The sequence below is a fragment of the Prinia subflava genome, chromosome 5 (genome assembly GCF_021018805.1).
Source record: "Prinia subflava isolate CZ2003 ecotype Zambia chromosome 5, Cam_Psub_1.2, whole genome shotgun sequence".
NCBI lineage: Eukaryota > Metazoa > Chordata > Aves > Passeriformes > Cisticolidae > Prinia > Prinia subflava.
Genome location: NC_086251.1, coordinates 34,491,963 through 34,511,549, shown reverse-complemented (window position 1 = coordinate 34,511,549; position 19,587 = coordinate 34,491,963). Strand labels below are relative to the sequence as shown.

At 37.2% G+C, this 19,587-nt stretch overlaps 1 protein-coding gene across 3 annotated transcripts in view; it reads left to right on the top strand.

Annotated features, from left to right (window-relative positions):
* STXBP6 (syntaxin binding protein 6) overlaps window positions 1-19,587 on the top strand; it is a 104,105-nt gene that overhangs the window by 35,532 nt on the left and 48,986 nt on the right. For 2 of the 3 annotated variants that reach the window (XM_063398838.1, XM_063398837.1), the window contains exon 2: window positions 5,886-6,071. In XM_063398838.1, the coding sequence (XP_063254908.1) occupies window positions 5,918-6,071 (154 nt within the window). In that variant the 5' untranslated portion in view covers window positions 5,886-5,917. Of the gene's footprint in view, window positions 1-5,885; window positions 6,072-6,861; window positions 6,933-19,587 lie in introns of those variants that run through there. The other variant, XM_063398840.1, reaches the window with a different exon arrangement.

The window sequence follows — 19,587 nt, the reverse complement described above, 5'->3', positions numbered from 1 at the left end:
TTGTGCACCTCCTACTTAATTTTCTGTACCGTTTGAAGACAGTTTAGGGGCACAGTCTCAGAAGTGATACTGCATCTTCTGCTGCATATGCCTTGAGGAAGTACAGGTATTACTTACAACCATGCTCTGTGGTTGTATTTCACTCAGCAGAGCAGGTTGCAGAAATGAAAGCAGCTGCTCTGTCTTCCACATGAAAGTGGGACTGGTTCTCGTTTGTCCATTTGTGGGATTTCTGTGATGTCCCTGATAATCTGTCGTTGTAAGGAGATGTTTTGGTTTTTTGTGGGGTGATGGGGCAAGGTGTACAAAACTTCTAGGTGTGTTTGTTTTTTTTTTTTTAAAAAGGATTATGTTGCAGATGAAATAAACTCAAAGGTACCTTCCTTTTTTTTTTTACATCCCTCTTTTTTTTACTGCCTCTTTATAAATACATATTCCATCCAGAGCTCTTTTTCTCTTTAAATCTGTAGGTCCATAACTCTTGCACAGAATTCAGATCTTGTTCCCTTGTAATGAAAGGTTATAGGAATTGCTCAGGGCTTCAGGCTGCCTCCTGCAGGTGAAGAAATGTGTCAAGCATTGAGGTATTCACTGCTTCTGTCTAACTGTAAGATCCTATTACTGCGCACTTCTCCTCTCCTATTTCTTTCCTTGACCAAAAACATCACATGTTCCCACGCCACACAGTATGGTAGCTAGTATAGTCTTTCCTGTTTCTTTTGCTTATTCTAGAGCTTTTGAGAGATTCAGTGATTCAAGCAAGGCTTCTTCAAAGTTTCAGTAAATAATGCTGTTAAATTCCCATAATCAAACAACGTCTTGATTAAAAACAAAGTTAAAGCTTGTATTTCAGATTTACGGTAAATTCTGCCACGTGTTGGTCTTGGATGAGGTAGGCTGCAATATAAAGCTTCACTTAAAAGACAGAAAGAAGTTACTTCTTAGCATGTAAGATTCAAGTTTAAGAGCTGCTACTCTTTGAAGTCTGTGTATGTTCTGTTCAGCTTGATTGGACAGTTTATTTTGTAATTACATACGTAAGTGAAAACACATTTCTTATTTTCAGCTGCTACAAATACAGTTCCAATTTTGTAATTTTCATATTTTGGAATTAATACATTATTCAAATGAACCAGTCTTAGCTGAGACATTATTTGAAAAAATAAATTGGAAATGTGACAGCCTACAAATAACTCTGGAGAATGATTTTTTCCCAGTAAATACTTCTAAAAGTCGTAAACCCATGTTAGCAGGAAGTAATAGAAATTTTCTGCCTGCTACTATTGTCCTAATTTAAATAAATATCTTTCAAGAAAAATGAGATTTGAAAATAGGAGGACAGAAGATGATATGATTTATTTTCTGTTCAAGCAGTTAAAGTTTTTACCTTGACCATTTCAGAATAATGTTGATCTACTGATTTGATCCTTGTTTGCAGAGCTAATTAAACTTGATTTTATTCCTCTAGGATAAAGTTATGCTTAATAAATATATTTGCAAACTAACTTTTAGAACTTGTATGTTCTAATATTTGTTCTTTAAAGAAAAGATTTATAAATTAGTTTTAATTTTTTTTCTTTCTTTTTTTCTTTCTTTTTTTTTTTTTTTTTTTTGCTCTTTCCAGACTTGTTTGAGATGACAGCAAATACAAGATTTTGATGACCTGTAATATTTGAAGTAATTTAAACACTTCCAGCAAGTACCTACCTGGCAAGTGTCACAATAGCAAAAGCTTTTCTTTTGGCAATAGTGTCTTGCAATGATTTCCTAAAGTAGATGTCATCTTTCAGGACAGTGACTTTATTAAAAGCAGATTTGAGTGCTTGCTAGAGTTACTGTTCCAAGAATAGTTGGTTGCTCAGATGATTTCACACTGCAGGCAGCATTTCCGTGGTTAGCTTGTCCTCTGAGCCCATCCCTGTTTGTGATTTAACTAAAGATCCTTGAAAACAGTAAGGTTGAGCAGACTGAACATTTTTTCCTCTTTTTTGGAAACCATTACATCCTTTTCCATCTCTTGCTTTGTATTGTAATTTACTCCTATTTGAATTCTGCATGCTGAGGATTAGTTTTCCCAGTTCTTTCTGCATACCTATACGCTCAACAAAAATACTGTAAATCTCCTTTTTTTACACTTATTTGCATAGAGTCCTATGAAAAATGTGGGTGTAAAGATAAATCAGCCATTTGCTGGCTGTGTGCCTGAAAACAGTTTGACATTCTGATTGACCAGAAAAATGTCCAGTTTTTTTTTTTTTTTTAATTGAACATGTGGGATCTATTAAGGATTCAGCTTAATTATCTTGGTTTTATTTAATCTTCTTTTTAAGAAATTGCTTTTAATTTCTGTCCCCTCTCCTACTTCTAGAGGAAGAGTCAGCTGTTCATTGAGGGAATTTTTAGTGATAGAAATATAATGGAGGAGAACTGTAGTAGAGAAATATATGAAAAGATGCAAATGAGCAGCGCATTGCAGGCACTTTTTCAAATCCACACAGGAATCTTCACTCTGTGCTTCTTTTGTATGCTGAGGGCACAGTATAAATGCAAACATCCTGTTCTATAATGCTGTAATAGATGGAGTAAAAGATTGCAGAAGAAAAATGAGGTCTTTGTTTAGCCAAAAGCATCATTATAATAATTTGAGTGGAAGTAAATATGTGGAACAAAGCATGTGAGGTAGGAAATGTGGTCTTTCTTTCTGGACTCTCTGGTTTACTGAAATCTTTAAATCACCTTTACTTCAGAGCAGTTAATGTTGCAAGTAGAAATGCAGTGTTTCAGAGTGCTCAGAGATCCTCCAGTAAAGTTTCTATAAGGCATTTTATTTTGTATTTGAGTACAAATGGGAGGAAAAAGTTTGTGTTCCAGTGCATAAGTTCATATGGGCCTTGAGAGGAAACTGCTGATGGTTTGAATTTTTCCTGGCATGTGAACCAAGAGAAAACGTTATTGTGCAAAGAAATATTCACATACAACATGAAATTGTGCATGTACAGGCAGTGGTTCGGGGTTTTTTTAAAGAAAAGAGAGATATTGTTGGAGAATGGGAAAAAAAATGAGATTTATTCATGTTCCTTGAGGAAGTCTTTTTTTTTTTTTTTTTTTTTTTCAATAGAGCTGTCAGAGATTGTATTATCTCCACTTGTGAAAACAAGGAGCATTGGAAGGCTTTACTTATTTAAACAAAGCTCTTTTGCATACATCTGTTAGTACATAGGGAGAAGGTTGTTTGTTTGAAATCAGCTGCTGATTTTTTGACCTATGAAAAACAACTTCATCTAAACTGTACTGACATCTCAATCTCAGAAGTCTGTTTGTGCACAGGCACAGTTAGTTATTTTCTTCTTTAAATAAATAGGCTTCTGTGGTTTGTGTTAGTGTCAGTTTTCACATCAGATTTGGCAGTTGTGTTAAGTACACACTGTTTTAGATTAATTGTTTGAATATGGCTTCTGAAGCTGTTGTCAACCCAAGTTCTGGGAACAGAATGATCACAATTTCTGAAGCCAGTAATCCACACTTTGGTTGGAGGTTCCAGTCACAGTCCTAGGTATCTGCTGTGTCTATGTACAGCTTCTGGTAGATGTGTACAAAACCAGCTTAATGTCAGATCCAATAGCAGCATGCAGCAATAAACCACTAGCATGATACTGTAGGTAAGAAAAACTTGCTTCTTCTCTTTATCCAGGAAGCCTTTACATCCCTGAGTAATCTTCAAAGTGATATTTTATTTTACAGTCTGTGACCATTAAGAAAACGTCTGAAAACATCTATTCAACAACTCAGCTGCAGAATTAACAGCATCAGATCATTGCAATCTGGAAAGCACTTTTTCAGTTGAATGTCACTTGAATTTATTTTAACCTGACAGCATTTCTGTGTGTCTTCCCAAGATTCTATTAATTGAAAATTCTTTAGGCACATGAAGGTCTGTGTTTTGCAGAGATTATCAGTCTCTATCTCAGTCAGGAGGAGGTCTATGTGTTTAAATCCATAGTCATTAACAGTGACCTTGAAGTTAAAAAAAAAAAAAATTACCCAAAAACTAGTTGCAATGTCCCAACAGCTTAAAAGCTGGTATGATGTACTCTGCAAACATGTCTATAACACAGAAGAGAAAAGCATGTGATGAATGTGAAAACAGCACATTTTCTTTCACAACTTTTTTCTAAGTAACTGCCTTGTAAGTTTATTCTTTTGATTCTGTTTTCATGTTGATATATTCATTGTTAAAGGATAGGTAACCAAGATGTTGGGAGTTATAAGATCACACCTTGACAGGAGCTATACATTCTTTGTTCCTTTGAAATTGGTCTGGATTTTTCTTTTGGAGACAGCCTTTTAATGCAATTCACTTTTGTAAAGGTTCATGTAAAATGACCTGATGCTAAAACATGTCAGAATTCAGTAACCTCTCTGTTGGTTAACTGAGATATACTGTTACAGATTATTTTGGCAAAGGATTCTGTTTGCATCCTAAAATTACCAGGCAGTGAATTCTGTTTGGACTAAGTTGTGCTGTCTCACATGCACTTTTTTTTTTTAATTTTCCCATTTTTTAATATAAGGGAATGTCATAAATAGTGACAACAAAACATTGAGACTGAAAGTGTTAAGACAATTACTTTGCTGGTAGTATGCGCACAAAAAATAATGGATCCATGACTCTCCTGGTTTCATAATCTGATTTGACTGTAGTTTATTTACATTTATTTTAAATTACAGTAAATACAAAATGATCCCATAGGCAGAACTATCAGTTCAGGCTTGAGTATAATCATCTTTGTTCTGAAGACAGCTAAGGATGTCAAAATGATCTGTCAGCTTGAAAGCCTTAGTAATACAAAAAAGTGTAAACTAATGTGTGTGCATTGAAGTGTCATTTATATTGGAACAATTAAAGGTGTCATTCAGCAGTTTCCGTGAATGGGGGCCTGTGTATGTATTACAAGATGTCAGTGCAGAACTAATTGGAGTTACAGCTTACACAAAGAACCTGTTAATGTCCCCTCTGAGTTCTCCCTCCTTTAGTTAGGCTCTTCTGTAAGCTGCCGTGAGGTTTGTTCTTTGAGATGTGCATGACTAAGCAGCTTCCCTCCTCCCTCCCTGTTCTCTACAATAATTTTTTCCTCTACGAATGTGTATGTCTCTCCTGAGAAAAACCTTTCTCCTAAGCCAACTGTGCTGTTTCATTACAAAACACACTGAGGAACTGACCTGGGTCAAAATTGCATAGTGCAAAATTAGAGGTGTGGTTTTTTCTGCGTTGACCCCGATGGTGACTCTGACACTGTTTCCTGTGCAGTTGCCCAGTCAGTAATTCCAGAGTTGAGGGGATGAAGTGCTAAAGCTGCAAGAGGTGCAAGAGCTGTGCAATCAAGTGCTGTCACCAGGAGCTGTGCTCCTGAAGGAACAGTCTCACCAAGTTTGAGGCTTTCTCTGTGTTCTGTGAACGTGACTTCTTGTGTGCCAACACAATCACAGTGCTCCTTCCCGCGCCCTGCAGTGCTTTCCCAGTGTATGTGGGACACAGATCTGAGTTTCCCTCGGTTATCAGAGAGGGACTTAATGAAGGTTTGATGCTGCATGAAGTTAAACAGGGTGTTTCTCTGGGAAAATTTTGCAAGATAGTGAAATGCTAGTGCTTCTGCCCAAAATAAGCTAAGCTAGTATAAGCAAATTTAAGAAGTGTGGAGAACTTCAGTAAAGACACTTAAATACTTTGAAAATTCTGCTTTTAAGAATATGAAATTATTTTCTAAATTCTTTGAGGCATTAAAATTTTTTTTGAAGGTCAGAGTTTTTAATGCCCGTGTAAGTTAAGTGGACTCTGATATAATTTAAGAGTTTCTAATGTTTTATACTTATGATTTTATTTTTAGAGAGCAGCAGTCTGCTATACCTGTGATCTACAATGAATGCCAAATCTGCAATCAGCAAAGAGATTTTTGCCCCTCATGATGAAAGGATGCTGGGAGCTGTTCAAGTGAAAAGAAGAACAAAAAAAAAAATTCCTTTTCTAGCTACTGGGGGTCAGGGTGAATATTTAACATATATCTGCCTGTCAGGTAAGTTTAATGACTTCTGACATCCAGTTATTTGTTTATGTTTAACTTTGATTAAATGATTAGCTGTTGTCTGTAGCCGTAAGGAGCTGGGTGAATCTAATCTTCATAATGTAATGAGAGAATTATAGCACTTCTACCTTTTGTTTTGAAGAACCACATGCTCTAGGCTGTGTATATTTATATACTATAATAAATTGAACAGGTGCTTTCATTGTTTAAAAACCCCTAGGTGTTCTCTCACAGCACAGCTGCAGAGTGTGAACAAAGAGAATAATTGATAACAGTCGTTCCTTAGTTAGTTTCTTAGAAGGATGAACTTTTCAGGACGTTAAAGTGATATACAATGGAATTTTTTTATACCATGTTTCAATGTCTGCCAACTGAGCATGTGTGAATAACTTTGGTATTTTAGTGTGATTTAGTCACTTATGTTTTTCAGCGTATCAGTTGCTCCCTTTGAGTGTGTGCATCTTGCTGGAAGTACAGCTAGTGGCCAGAAGAAATGTTCTGTGACTCTCAGAAAAGTACCATTATTTTTGGACTAAATGAGAGAGTTTCATGGACTCTTTCAAATTGTGTTGGTTTTTTCTATAGTAATGTTAAAACTTTCGAAGCACAGAAGGTAAAACTCAGTGACTCTACTACTGTTCTAGCACATCACACATCTGTCCAAAAAATGTACATTTACTGAATGTTATTAGATGTTATGAAATGCACATGCATACTGAGGTCAGTGAGACAAAACAGAAGACCTTTAATTTACAGCTGGGTATTTTGCTTGTCATTATAGGATCATAGAATATCCCGAGTTGGATGTGACCCACAAGGACCACCGAGGCCAGCTCCTGGCCCTGCATTTTGGTAAACCCAAAAATGGCACCATGTGTCTGAAAGCATTTCCAAATGCTTTGTGAACTCTGCTGGGCTTGTGCTGTGACCAGTTCCCTGGGGAGCCTATTCAAGGGTTTGAACACCCTCTGAATAAAGAACCTTTTTCTGATACCCAGCCTAAGGCTTCCCTTACAGAGTTTCACGCTGTTTCATCAGGTCCTATCAGTGGTCATGAGGGTGAAGAAATAGATCTGTGACCCTATGCTTCCCCTCCTGAGGAAGCTGTAGACCATAATGACATCTTCCCTTAGTCTCCTATTTTCTAGGCTGAGGACGCCAAGTTAACCTGAGCCATTCTCCCCATGTACAGAGCTTCAAGGAAGGATTTAAAAATTGATTCCCCTAGGCTGTTCTGTAGACCTATCATTGGGATACTCTGGATGTAAGAATTCCATGTTTCAGTCTTCTCAAGGTGTAGAGGAAACTGATCTAGGCCTCTCAACGCTTAAAGAAATGTTCAAATCATTAATGCTTTTAAACAAAGCTAAACTCTTCTTTTGGCAGTCATCTTTTTCAAATGTCAGTCCATTTTTTTCTAAGTGTTCTTGTAAAGAGCAGTCATGTTCTAGGTCTGTGCAGTAAGTTTTGGGATACAAAAGGTGTTTGATACCCATGTTCATGATTAAAGATTAGAGATATGATTTATGCTCACATTTTTTTCTGTAGGCTGACTATTCAATAGGTGGATTTTTTTCTTTTTTTAAATTGCCATTCTGTAAAACTTAGCCCTCCTTCTGCTCCCCCACCCTACATTCATATGTATCAGTCAACATGGATTTGAAGACAGTGAATGGCCTTGAATACATTTATTGTTTTACTGCCACAGCATATTATGAGTAAGGAAGAAATAGTGGATGTCCTGACATAAGCAGAGTTTGTCACTTTTATTATAAGGAGAAGCATTCAGGATCTAAATAAAATTACTGTGTGGCAGACACTGAAAAGCTGCATATTGATATTGCAAGAACCCTCACATATGGCTTACTATTCATGCAGTTTTGCACAGATCTGAGACCAGGTTTTCTCACAGACATTTATAGTTTATGTTATGAGAGTACAGTATGATTGGTAGTATCAGTGGGCAACAAAGTGAGTAGGGAAGGACTGCCCTGCTGTGTTTCATGTCACATTGCAAACAGTCTGATCAGAAAGATTAAGCAATCCAGTAGGGTCAAGTGCAATTAGTTACTTAGTTGGGAATCATCAAAGGCACAAAACTAAGCATTGGGGAACAAGTTGTTTCTGCCACTGTGTTTAAAAGAAATTGTGACCAGGATAAACTGTAATTTTTGCCTATTCCTGATGGCTGTGAAGCAATAATTGTTTTAGTTGCATCAAGAAGTTGTCACAGAAAAGGTTTTTGTTTAGTAAGGCTGAGTTAATATGGGCATGGCAATTTAGCTGTGCCCCAAACTGTCCAAGATGGACTGTATCTTGGGACAACAGAAATCCTAATTACCTTCCTTTTTTGATGTAATATGTGCAGTGAAGCAGACACAGTGGTGGCTAGCTCTGGATTTGTGTTTACTTTTCAAGCAACACGTGCTTTAGTCCTGAGTGTTGCAACCTCTTTCCCTGGAAATGCCTTTACCAGCCTTTGACTCGTGTCCCATTTTTGCCAGGTTGCTATGTATTACATAAACAAAGTGACTGGAATATCTCTGTATTCATAGTTTTCTTGGACTAATTTAGTTTGGCCTTTGCTGAAAGGAATTTGATAATTTACTATTTAGAACAGAATTTGACAGTTGAAAGAATAGAAACTGACTCCTTATATACTTAAAGGATATAAATATTTGGGAATATAAAACATATTGTCTAGTTGTAGTTTCATCCAAGGTATGGTACAGAAAATGAAACATCAGCCATTGTGAGAGCTACTTCTATTTACTGTTCACTTTGTAACTGAGTAATTACACAAATTGTTATAACCAGAGTTAAATGTTTTCCTTTCAGTGTTGAACTGAAGTTTGATGTTGAAGATACATTCTATTATAGTTTTTGTTTATTTGAATTTCTGAAAGCATGGATAGAGATGCTGAGCAGGGAGAATGCCCTTAGGCCTCAGAGATGGGAGAGTGAACCATTAAAAGAATCAAATATCGAGCAGAGTGAGATGGGAGAGTAAGGGAGATTCTTCCTTAATATTGGTATTTGAATATGTACTGGGCTTTCTCATTTTACGATATTGAATACTGAGTTGGTTCAAAATAAACATTAATGCTTGAAAGAGATATACCTGAAGCCTGTAATCTGAAACGAGGCAAATTAAGTTAAGAAAGCTGTAGCAAGACTGCTTCCCAGCCTGGTGGAAAGCAAGCAGCTGGGTTACCTGCGGCTCTCTAGCCCACTGTTGGAGCTAGCCAAGCTAAACTGACAAACAGAGCCAAGGCAGATCTTTAAGGAGTTCCTTAGTTGAAGAACAAGAAAGGAGTAGACAGATGGGAAACACAGAGGTGGGGTGGCTGTAGGCAGAGCAGAGAAAATGAACACTGGGATTTTTTGTAATGGATAAGAGGATTTAACACAGAGAAAAGACAAGAAATTTAAAGCTGAAAGTGGATATTTATCACCTCCTCCACTCTAGCAGACCTAGTGAGAGTTATTGGATCAGGTCTAAGTTTTAGTTTTGTCGCCATTGTCTTATGTAATTGAAACATAATTGTTTAAAATAGTTCTTAGCCTTATTTAGAATTCTGAATTAAGTATAAAATACTTAAATAGTCACTTCAGAAATATAGGTCATTGGCCTACTTCCTTGTGCAGAGCTCTGTGTTATCTCTTTGACAATATTATTATATCTTTTAATTAGCTCCTGTTGTTTGAAAATGTTTTTAATGTCATGATGCATTGGAAGTATTCTAGTTTGTATGTATGGATGTTTGTTGATCTTTCAGGATTAAATATCTCTTGCAGTTGTGGTGAACTGAATGAAACTGAATTCTTGTGTTTCATAATAGTCAGTTTAGTTGCACCAGTGTTTCTAGTTCTTCTGCTGAAAACCTTCAGATTAGACTGTAAAGCTAAAGTTCTTTCAAACCGAGAGTGAAGCATTTTCCCCCTGTGGTTGTGACTTTTAACAGTGTTCTTTCTTTGCCGTCTCCAAATTAAGTTAATACTGCCAATTCAGTTCTTTTTGAACAGCTTTGATGCAGAAGTACAATCTATCAAGAATGGTGCTAGAAAAGCCAAAAGGAAATGCAAAAAATCATAAGAAATAATACACAAAAATAAGGTGCACATGCAGAGGGAGAGCATGTTGGGCATTCCCCCTTCTTTAAAAGTTAACCTTACTGGCCATATTACAGACTTGTTGAAAAGATAGGAGTCAACACAGAAAGCTTTTTGCATTTTCCACAATAAGCTCTTGGCTTTTGGGGTTTTTTACTTCTAAGTATACAGCGAAACAGAACTTATTTTATGCAGTTAAAGAGTTCTGTGAATATTCTCATTTGTACACTTACAGCTGATACCTAACTCACCACTCAATTACACTTGCAACATGAGGTTTTTTGTGCTTTGATATCTTGGCTGTAAGGCCATGGTCTCATGAAATAGTTTTTCCAATTACAAATTTGTTGTCCCTTCCATAGTGGCTGCTCATGGAATAGAATGTTACCCAGGAAAGTTTCTGCTGTTAAGGTCACTTGATGTGGTTGCCAGAAACTGGTCATAATTTCATGGGGAGTTCAAGGCCAGGTTAAGTGCTATTGACTTTTGAGCATGGTGGCCAAACTGAAACTGGGAAGTAGTGAGAAGGAACTTGTTATCAAAATAATTCAGTTTTCTCCTAATGTGTTCTTATTTTCCATTTGAGTTTTACTGAAGTGACAATCTCCCAGGGTTTTTTCAGAATTTTCTTATTGAAGAAAACATCCCATTTTCAGGAGCTTATAGTGCAGAGGATTCTCATGTTTTCTTTTCAGGACGTGAGAAACCAAGTAAATGTCATTTTCCACTGACTTTCCAGGAGAATGCTCTATTTGTCTGCCTGTAGGGTTTATTGATTTATTAGTGAGTGTTTTGTGGAGTGGGGGTAGAGAGGGTGGTGGTGGTATTTTCCCCTCTGTTTAAATGTTGTGAAAATGTTACTTCAGTGTTCATCATATATACTTTCAATCTGACCAACTTAGATGTCAGACTCTATTGAATATTTGATTATTGATAGGAAAAAGGTCATGACTGACATAAGAGATTTGGTCAGCCCAGAAGAGCACACCACCTAAATGGTGGTCACATCTTCTGCAAGCTCTTATCTGGACAGCTGTTTGCAGATAGCTGCAGGCCAGGTGTGGTCCCTATGGACCCAGACTGGATCATGGCTGAACTTCTGGGCACAGACTGGGCTGTTCAGCAAGGGCTGAACAAAGTCCAGTACAAGTTTTGTATTGTGTTTTGTTGTGAAAATTTAAATTCCTTTTTTCAGAACAGGGAAAAAACAAGCTTCTTTCTTCACTATCTTATCTTAATAATAGCTTCTTTAAGGTGAAGGTTCAATCATTCAGGTATCTGTAGGGCAAAGGGTCTTTGAAAAACAAAACTGGTGCATTTTGAGTGGAAGACAGATTAACCTTCTCTTCTTCATTATTGATCTTTCTGTATTTGTTGACATAGAAGAGGGAAAATGATGAACTGCTTTGGAGGGTAGGATGCATTTATTGATTATAACCTTAATATGTCTTGATGCTCTGATCCCTCCTGATTCTAAGTTGTCCAACACAATATAACCAATCCTTTTCCACAAGAATTTTGTGTAGGAGGGTATCGTGTTGCAGCAAAGCTACAGAATTATGTATTTGAAAGCATTTAGTCTTAAGATTGGTGTGTTTTGGTTTGCTTTTTTTTTTTCTGTTCTTAGGGTGTAGGAGGAATGTATGTGTGCTCTGTGCATCCTCCCAATACCCTACTTGATCTTATACGTGTGCAGGAAATATTTTCTGAATTGCAATCTGAAGGTGTGCAATTATGTGTCTGCTGTTTAGCAAATTTTTTTCCCCAAATCCTTCAGAATAGAATTGTAGTAGATCGATAAAGCTTAACAGCTTACCATGCATCAGTGGTGTTCCCCAGAGCTCAGTATTGCACCCAGTCCTGATTAATATCTTTATTTATCATCTGGATGAGGGGATCACGTGCATCCTCAGACAGATTACAGACAACACCAAGTTGGGCATCTGGAGAGCAGAAGGGCTCTGCAGAGGGATCTGGGCAATCTGGATGGATGGTCCAAGACCAGTGGTATGAGATTCAACCAAGTCAAGTGGCAGATCGTGCACTTGGAGCACAAGAACCCCCGGCAGCACTACAGGCTGGAGACAGAGCAGCTGGGAAGATGTCGGGTGGGGAAGGATCTAGGAGTGCTCGCCAACAGCCCTCTGAACATGTTCCAGCATGTGTTCCAGGGGGCCAAGAAAGCCAGTGGCAGCCAGGTCTGTATCAGCAATAGTGCTTCACAGCAGGACCAGGACAGTGACTGTCCCTCTGTACTCAGCATTGGTGAGGCTGCACCTCAAGTCCTGTGTTCAGTTCTAGGCATGTCACTGCAAGTAAGACATTGAGGTGCTGCATGTCCAGAGAAGGTGGAGGCTCTGGAGAATAAGTCCTGTGAGAAGCAGGTGAGGGGATTGGGACTGTTTAACCTGGAGAAAAGGCTGCTCAGGGAAGATGTTACCGCTCTTCACAACTGCCTAAAAGGAGTAACAAGGTGGGGGTCAGCCTCTTCTCCCAGGCAAGCAGTGGTAAGACAAGAGAATGGCCTCAAGCTATGCCAGGGAGGTTCAGGCTGGACACCAGGAGGAACTTCGTTACAGAGGGAGTTCTTAAACACTGGAATGGAATGTACTGCTCAGGGTGGTGGTGCAGTTTCCATCTCTGGAGGTGTTCAAGAGAAATGACTGGATGTGACCCTTAGTGCCATGGCATAGCTGACATGGTGATGTTCAGTCAAAGGCTGGACTTAATGATCTGAGATGTTCTCCAATCTAAATGATTCTGTGACTCCGTGAGCACTTTCAGTTTTTTAAAATGTTTCAATACACAGAATTTCTGTTTCTAATGTTGCTTTCAATTCTATTCAGACTTAATCTCTTGAAATTGCTTTTCCTTCCACCTCACCCAGACATAAAATCCTTGGAAAGATTTCCAAAATCTCAAATGAGATATCTTGGAAAAATAAGAAGGGAAAAAATGTGAGCAAAAACAAAAGACATTGAAAACTTGACAGGAAATGTAAGTCATCAGATCTGTTTATTCAGTCGTATGTAAATTTGCAATAATTTAAAGGAATAAATTCATTGTTCATAAATGCAAAGCCAGTTTTGATGCAGCAAGTTTTTGTCCATGAACCAAATTGGTTGTAAAACTGTAGACTGGAAGTTCTACACTGGGAGCTGTTTGTCGCCCAGTTCATCATAAAGGAAGCTTGATGTGATTAATAGTTGGACTTTGTGGCCCTTTTCATGGAGGTATGCAAAAACTATTGTGAAAATTACTACACAAAATAGCTATGTTGCAGAGCCCCTCGCTCCCCTTCATGTTCAGAAGAGAATGGGAGCTCTGTAGAGCTTTATCCCTTTATTGTAATTACTTGTGCTGAGTAGCTTTGTATTCCTCAAGGGCTGCCAGCACCTTATTTCAGTGGCGATGATGCATTTCAGTGCCATGTTTTGCCCAGAACATGGCAGATGCTTGCATCAAGTTTAATGCCAGGTTAAAATGTTTGAATGTCATGATGTCTTTGGAAACAGTTTATTCATTCTTTGTCCAAGTAAGGCTTTTGGCAGGGTTTGTTGCTGTCTTGTATGTGATAAAAATGCAGAGCTGTAAAGTAAGGCTCTACTTAACAAATTTCCATGGTAGCTCTCCCTTCAAGCTGGACTACAGCAACCATGCACATAAGACCTGTGTGAGTATCCCCTAATTTTTAGCTTTGGCAGAAGCTATTCTTGTGATATCATAACAGTTAAAACTGCTGTGTTTTGCTTTGCAATAGCATTCATTCTGAACAGTTTCCTTAGTTTTTGTGGTGCTGGAGTGTAGGATGTATAATACCCTGACTCACTGCATTATGGATTGTTGAACTTGAATCATACTGGGCAGAAAATACCTGGAATGTTTCCTTGATGTTGCATTTCAGAAAGCATTTCTATTGATTGCTGTATAGTTCTGCTATATTAGAAGTAATACCATCTTGTGAATAAAACCAGAAGTTCTCTTTCTCCCTGACCAGTGCTTACTGTATTACAGACTCTTTTAGTAGATAAAGATCAGATTAAAATCTTCTCCTTTTATAGTACTCCAAGCTGTATGAGTCAAATCCTGTAGATTTTCACAATACATCTGGCCTTCAAATACTGTGCTATCAAATAATTTTCAGTGCAGAGCAGCACATAAGAAGTATTTAACAAAGGAACTGCTAAGCTGATCAGAATACATCAAGCTTCTCTATCATTAGGTAGATTTTATTGTTGCCTTGACAAAGAAAAAGATGAATAATGCAGTTCTGATGTCTAAATATTTTCTATTTGGAACTTTATTCTGTAAATAATCATTTTAAAGCAAGTTAAATTGAAAAAGAACAGATCAGAACTGATGCTTGATTTTCTGGTGTGTTTTGCCTGTATTCCCGAGTTTATGCAAACTGCTGCCACAGGAGCTCATATACCAATCCAGTAGCAAGACACACCTGAAAAACAGATTCGGGGGGGAATTTATTAATGAACTATGTCTGGTCTTTCCTCATTGTTCTAATATCTGAGTGTTTGACTGTTGCAATAAAAACAAGCTCATATTCTTATGTAATCATGTATATGTGCTCCTGTGAATGAGTACTCTGCATTTACAGCAGGCATTGTTTCTCTGTCAGGCTACTTATATTTAGATTTTTACTAACTTGTTTTTGTTCTCTGATTATGCATATCCTAACAAGAAGGAAAAAACAACATATGAAGGGTGGGGAAGCTGAGAGAATATAAACTATGCAAAGTTTTGTTGGCCTTGTATCAGGGAGGAGCCTACCCATTAGTCCAAGTTAAAACAATCTCTAGTAACTGTTTAGCTGGAACAACTTCATAGAGAAAGTCTGGCACACCCAGTCAGCTGCTTTTCTGTTCATTAGAGCTCAGCAGCACACAGTAATTCTCAGTAGCCTCCGGGAATGACAAAGTTAAAACCCTACAAATTCTCTAACATTGCTGTTTTAAAGAAAACTTCATTTGGGTGAAATTTTTAGGGGCTGAGTCTGAGAAAATTTTATAACATTGTGGAGCATACTTATCAGGCAGCTTGAACATTTTTAGCCCCTAATTCTAAACAGTTATCAGAAAACTATTTTAAGCATTTTGTTCTCCTTTCATATTGTCTAGCTAGACCTGTCTTCAGAGGACAGGCTCAGCTGGAAGGGAAGCTGCAACATAAACATCTTGCTGGATGAAATAACTAGTAAATGCTTTTTGTGGATAATATGATATCAACCCCTGCTGTGTTAGTTTTCTTAAATCTGTGCCTCATGTCACTCTGTGGAACACGGTAGTAATGGCAAGAGCAGTTTTCTGTGACTGGATCAATGACTTGCAAGAAAACAGAGCTGTTAAAAGAACATTCTCTTACTTCTAGCAAGAGAAGTGTTTACAACATGAATTTAAAGCAGTTACACGAAGTATGCTTCTTCCGAGTGAGGCAAAAAATTGGAAGCTGAAATAAATAAAAGCTTTCAACCTCCAGTCATATTTATTCACTTGCATTAATGACAGATTGCTAAACAAAACTTGGCTGTTTAAGTGTCTGGAAATACCTAAAGTTGTCTACTATCTGAGAAGATTTTAGGCAACTGAAATTTATTGAAATTGCTTCAAAAGAAAACAACATCTAGGTAGAGAACTCTTTAAAAGTTCTGTAATAATTTCTGTTCTGCTTTATTTTTTTACTCACATATCATTATTTCTTTTAAGAATAGTTTTCTTAGGTTTAGCACGCATAAGTTTGCCATATGAATACACAAACAATCCTTCAGCTGTACCATTTGAGGGAATGCTGCTTTTTTGCCCAGTGTTCAATCTGTGATGAAAGGTAGTTGGGAAACAAAAGAACAAAAAATTGTTTTTAACTATGGGGACCATATAATGGGCTACGGAGATGCTTTGTAATTTCTTAGGAACTGGAAAGAGGGAGGATTTTTACAGTGGCATTGAGTCTAAACTGATAAACCACTGTATGTATTGACTGATAAAACCTTTGACATTCTATTCATTTGGACTCCTAAATCAATTTTTTTTTTAAATTGAAATTTAGAAATATATTTTCCTGTCATCTCCTGTTTTCCCCTAACCGCCTAGAGATTAAAAAAAAGCAAGCAAGTTTGCCTTTGTATTTGTGTTGTACTTCGGAAGTATTGAATCACATAATCATTTAGGTTGGAAAAAATCTCTTAAGATCATTGAGTCCAACTTTGACCAGTCATCACCTTGTCAGTAAATTTTAGCACTGAGTACCATGTCCAGTCATTTTTTCACACCTCCAGGGATTTGTTCTGTGATCTGTGTTCATATAATTTTTAACCAGAAGTGAGGTTTGTTTGTGTTCTAGCTAAAACCTGATGGAGCCTAATAAAATATTTTTGTGCTTAGGTCAAATAGCTTTTGTTCTGGCCAGGGAGAAGGGTCAGGAGGGGAAGAGCAGAACAGAAAGAATCAGCGTGTGCAACTACACAAGCTGGTTGAACCACATACTTCTCTTGCCTCTAATGATCTATTGGAGCATGGTATTGCCATTTTGCAAGTTAGGGCTTTCAGTCTGTACTGAGACACTGTGAGGACTAAAGTATGTAATGGTTTGTGAGGGTTTGCGATCCATGTGATGAGAAACAACTTGTCATTAAAGGCTCTAATTGCCTTTTAAATATGATAAAAATGTTTCCTTGTTCAATCATTTTTCAGTCATTATGTTGCACTAATCAGAGAATGTCAGAAGAGCCCAGATTGAAAGGAGCCTTAAAATAATCATCTGGTCCAGCCTTTATTTGTTAAATTATGTATTTTAAAAAACAGTATGTAGTAAGGCTCTGGTGTTGTTCAGAGAGTCTGCTGGAATTATCCAGGGCAGCAACCTAAACAAGTAGAAATGGTGTCAAGAATAGTTTCAGCCTTTCATTTAGGTAGGTAGCACAGTCTCAAAGACTTGAATGACCAGAGGTGTACTACTGCTCTGGACTTAAGATTTAATGATGTGTAGAAAATTCTGTAAAAATTACATGTATCTGTGACTATCTACTGCTCTGCTTTTTCTATTGTGTTTATCCATAACCCATGGTTTCTTACTGTTTCAGCTCAGTCACTTCTTTAAAGGGTTTCATATGGTTTTCACATCTGCTTTATGTGGACCTGTTCAAACAGTATTTCTTTTTTTTCCATTTGCTTTTTTTCGCTCTGTAAAAACACCTGCATAATTTAGGGCAATCCACTTGGTTTCATGATGTTTTTTTCCTTTTTTGTATATCTGTAACACCTTTAGAAGATGGGAAAAATGTTTGAAATTCCCTCTTTCTGTGAGTAGCTCCTATTCTAAAAGAAATCATTTGTGGACAACTTCTTTTAGTCTTCTGATTTGTGGATGTTTTACTTTGGCAAGCTTTTTGTTTGTTACTTCTACTTCTAAAATATTCCCTTTTCTTTATGATTACTTAATTGTATTATTTAGCCATGGCTATTGCTTCTTGGAGAAGTTGCAGTCACTAAACATAGTTGCTTCACTTCGAGTTAATTTTTGTTTTAATTTTGCGCACTTCCTTCCTGAATGCGAATATTCACTAGTAACAAGCCATTGTCCACTTGGCGCTATTTCTGCTTAACTCAATCTCCAGCTGTCCAGCTCTGCGCAAGAATCTATCCTTCTATGAAACAAAACTTAACACTAATCCTCCTTTGCTGATACCAACTTCTTCTGTTCCTTACACACACTAGTAATGTTGCTGATTGTTAACCTCTTGTGATTATTCTATCCCCTTTTATCTTCCTGCTCTTTTTAAAGAATCGTCTTTCTGGCTTTCCCATCTTGCAGTCAAGCTCTTAGTTTTCAATACCTCATCTGCCCTTGTGGACCATATTTTTGTTTGACTTTACTTTTCCTTTTGTTTCTAGAATCCTACTGCAGCTGTAAACCCAGGCTTCCTCTATGCCATTTCCATGAAAATTTGATATGCTATCACTTGGCTTCATTCCAGGTTCAGGAGGAATCACTTGGAGTGCATAATTCCTATTTCTTATTTTCCCTGAACACTTTGTCTGCATATCAATTGGATGTTTGATGTTTCTGGCAGGTTTTGTGAACTTCATGCTTTCTTAGTCATTGTCTAATAGGAGATCAAAAGTTATTCAGTAGATTTGTGTAACAATTGATTAAAGCAGTCCTAGGAGTTGCTTGTCAGCTCTGTGCAGAAAGCTTCTGCACATAACAGAAGGGCAGAGAAACTATTCCTAAAAAATGGTTGGACTTTTTTTGGCCACAGAGCTAGCTTTTAAAACCATTTGAAAAAAGTAAGACGCTCAGAGGCCTTGTAGAGCTGTATTTTTGTCTGTCAATGAGTGTTCATTAGGACACATTTGTAGGGATGGAGCGCTGGAAACAACTGTGTTGGATTCTTTTAAGTGTTTGGGATTCAGCTGTAAACTCCTGTGATAGCTAGTTGTACTCTGTCTTCCTTTCCACCTGTTCAAATATATTACTGCTCCCTTCTAGGAAAGCTTTTTGGCATTACTGTTCATGCTTCATTCTCTTTTGCCTATTAATCTCAATGAAAAGAGAATTTACAGCCTCTTCAGCTTTTTTGTCCTCCACAAATACTGTCACATATAACAAATACTCTATTACATTGTCCATGTGGTTTGGCTTACGGAAACATGGGAGAGAGGAATACAAATTGATTTCAACATACACACCTTCATATGTTTTAAAATTAGCTTTAGACCTAATTCTTCTATTTAAGTTTTCTCACAGCATTTCTTGCGAAAGAATTCAGATAAAAAATTCATTAATATGGTGACTTCATTTTTTCTCATAAAATATTTTATCTCCAATAGAGTGACATGTTAATAGCTCAGTTTGCCAAACATCTGCATGTATATAGAAGAAATTAAAAATTTTTGGGCTTTCAAGTGCTGTCGAAGCAGAGAATTTAATTTAAATCATAACAGGAATGCATCAGTTTGAGGATTGATATTAAAACTGTTTTCCTAACTATAGAAACTTCTTTTAAAGCATGGGGTTTGTTTCATTTTGAGCATATTAAAAACATCTCAGGAACTGGATGGAATTGATATTCAGAAAATTCTGAAAACTTAATATAGGCACGTGCACCTTTGTCAAGCTATTTTGTGGCTATTGTGGTTTATCTGTCAAAGCAATCTGACTCATAGTACACATAAAATTTCCTAGAATAGGAGTGACTTTACTGACATATCCTTTATTTTAAGGTGTTATTTTTACTGAACCAGTTATTCATAATCTAGTTATCAATATTCTTAAAACAAAGGCACTTAGCACCAAGTTGCTAAGTGACTATAAACTAGCATAAGGGGTAATTAGTACTGTAAAGAAAAGGTGTAGGACTGCCCACTTCTGATGTTTCCGGTAT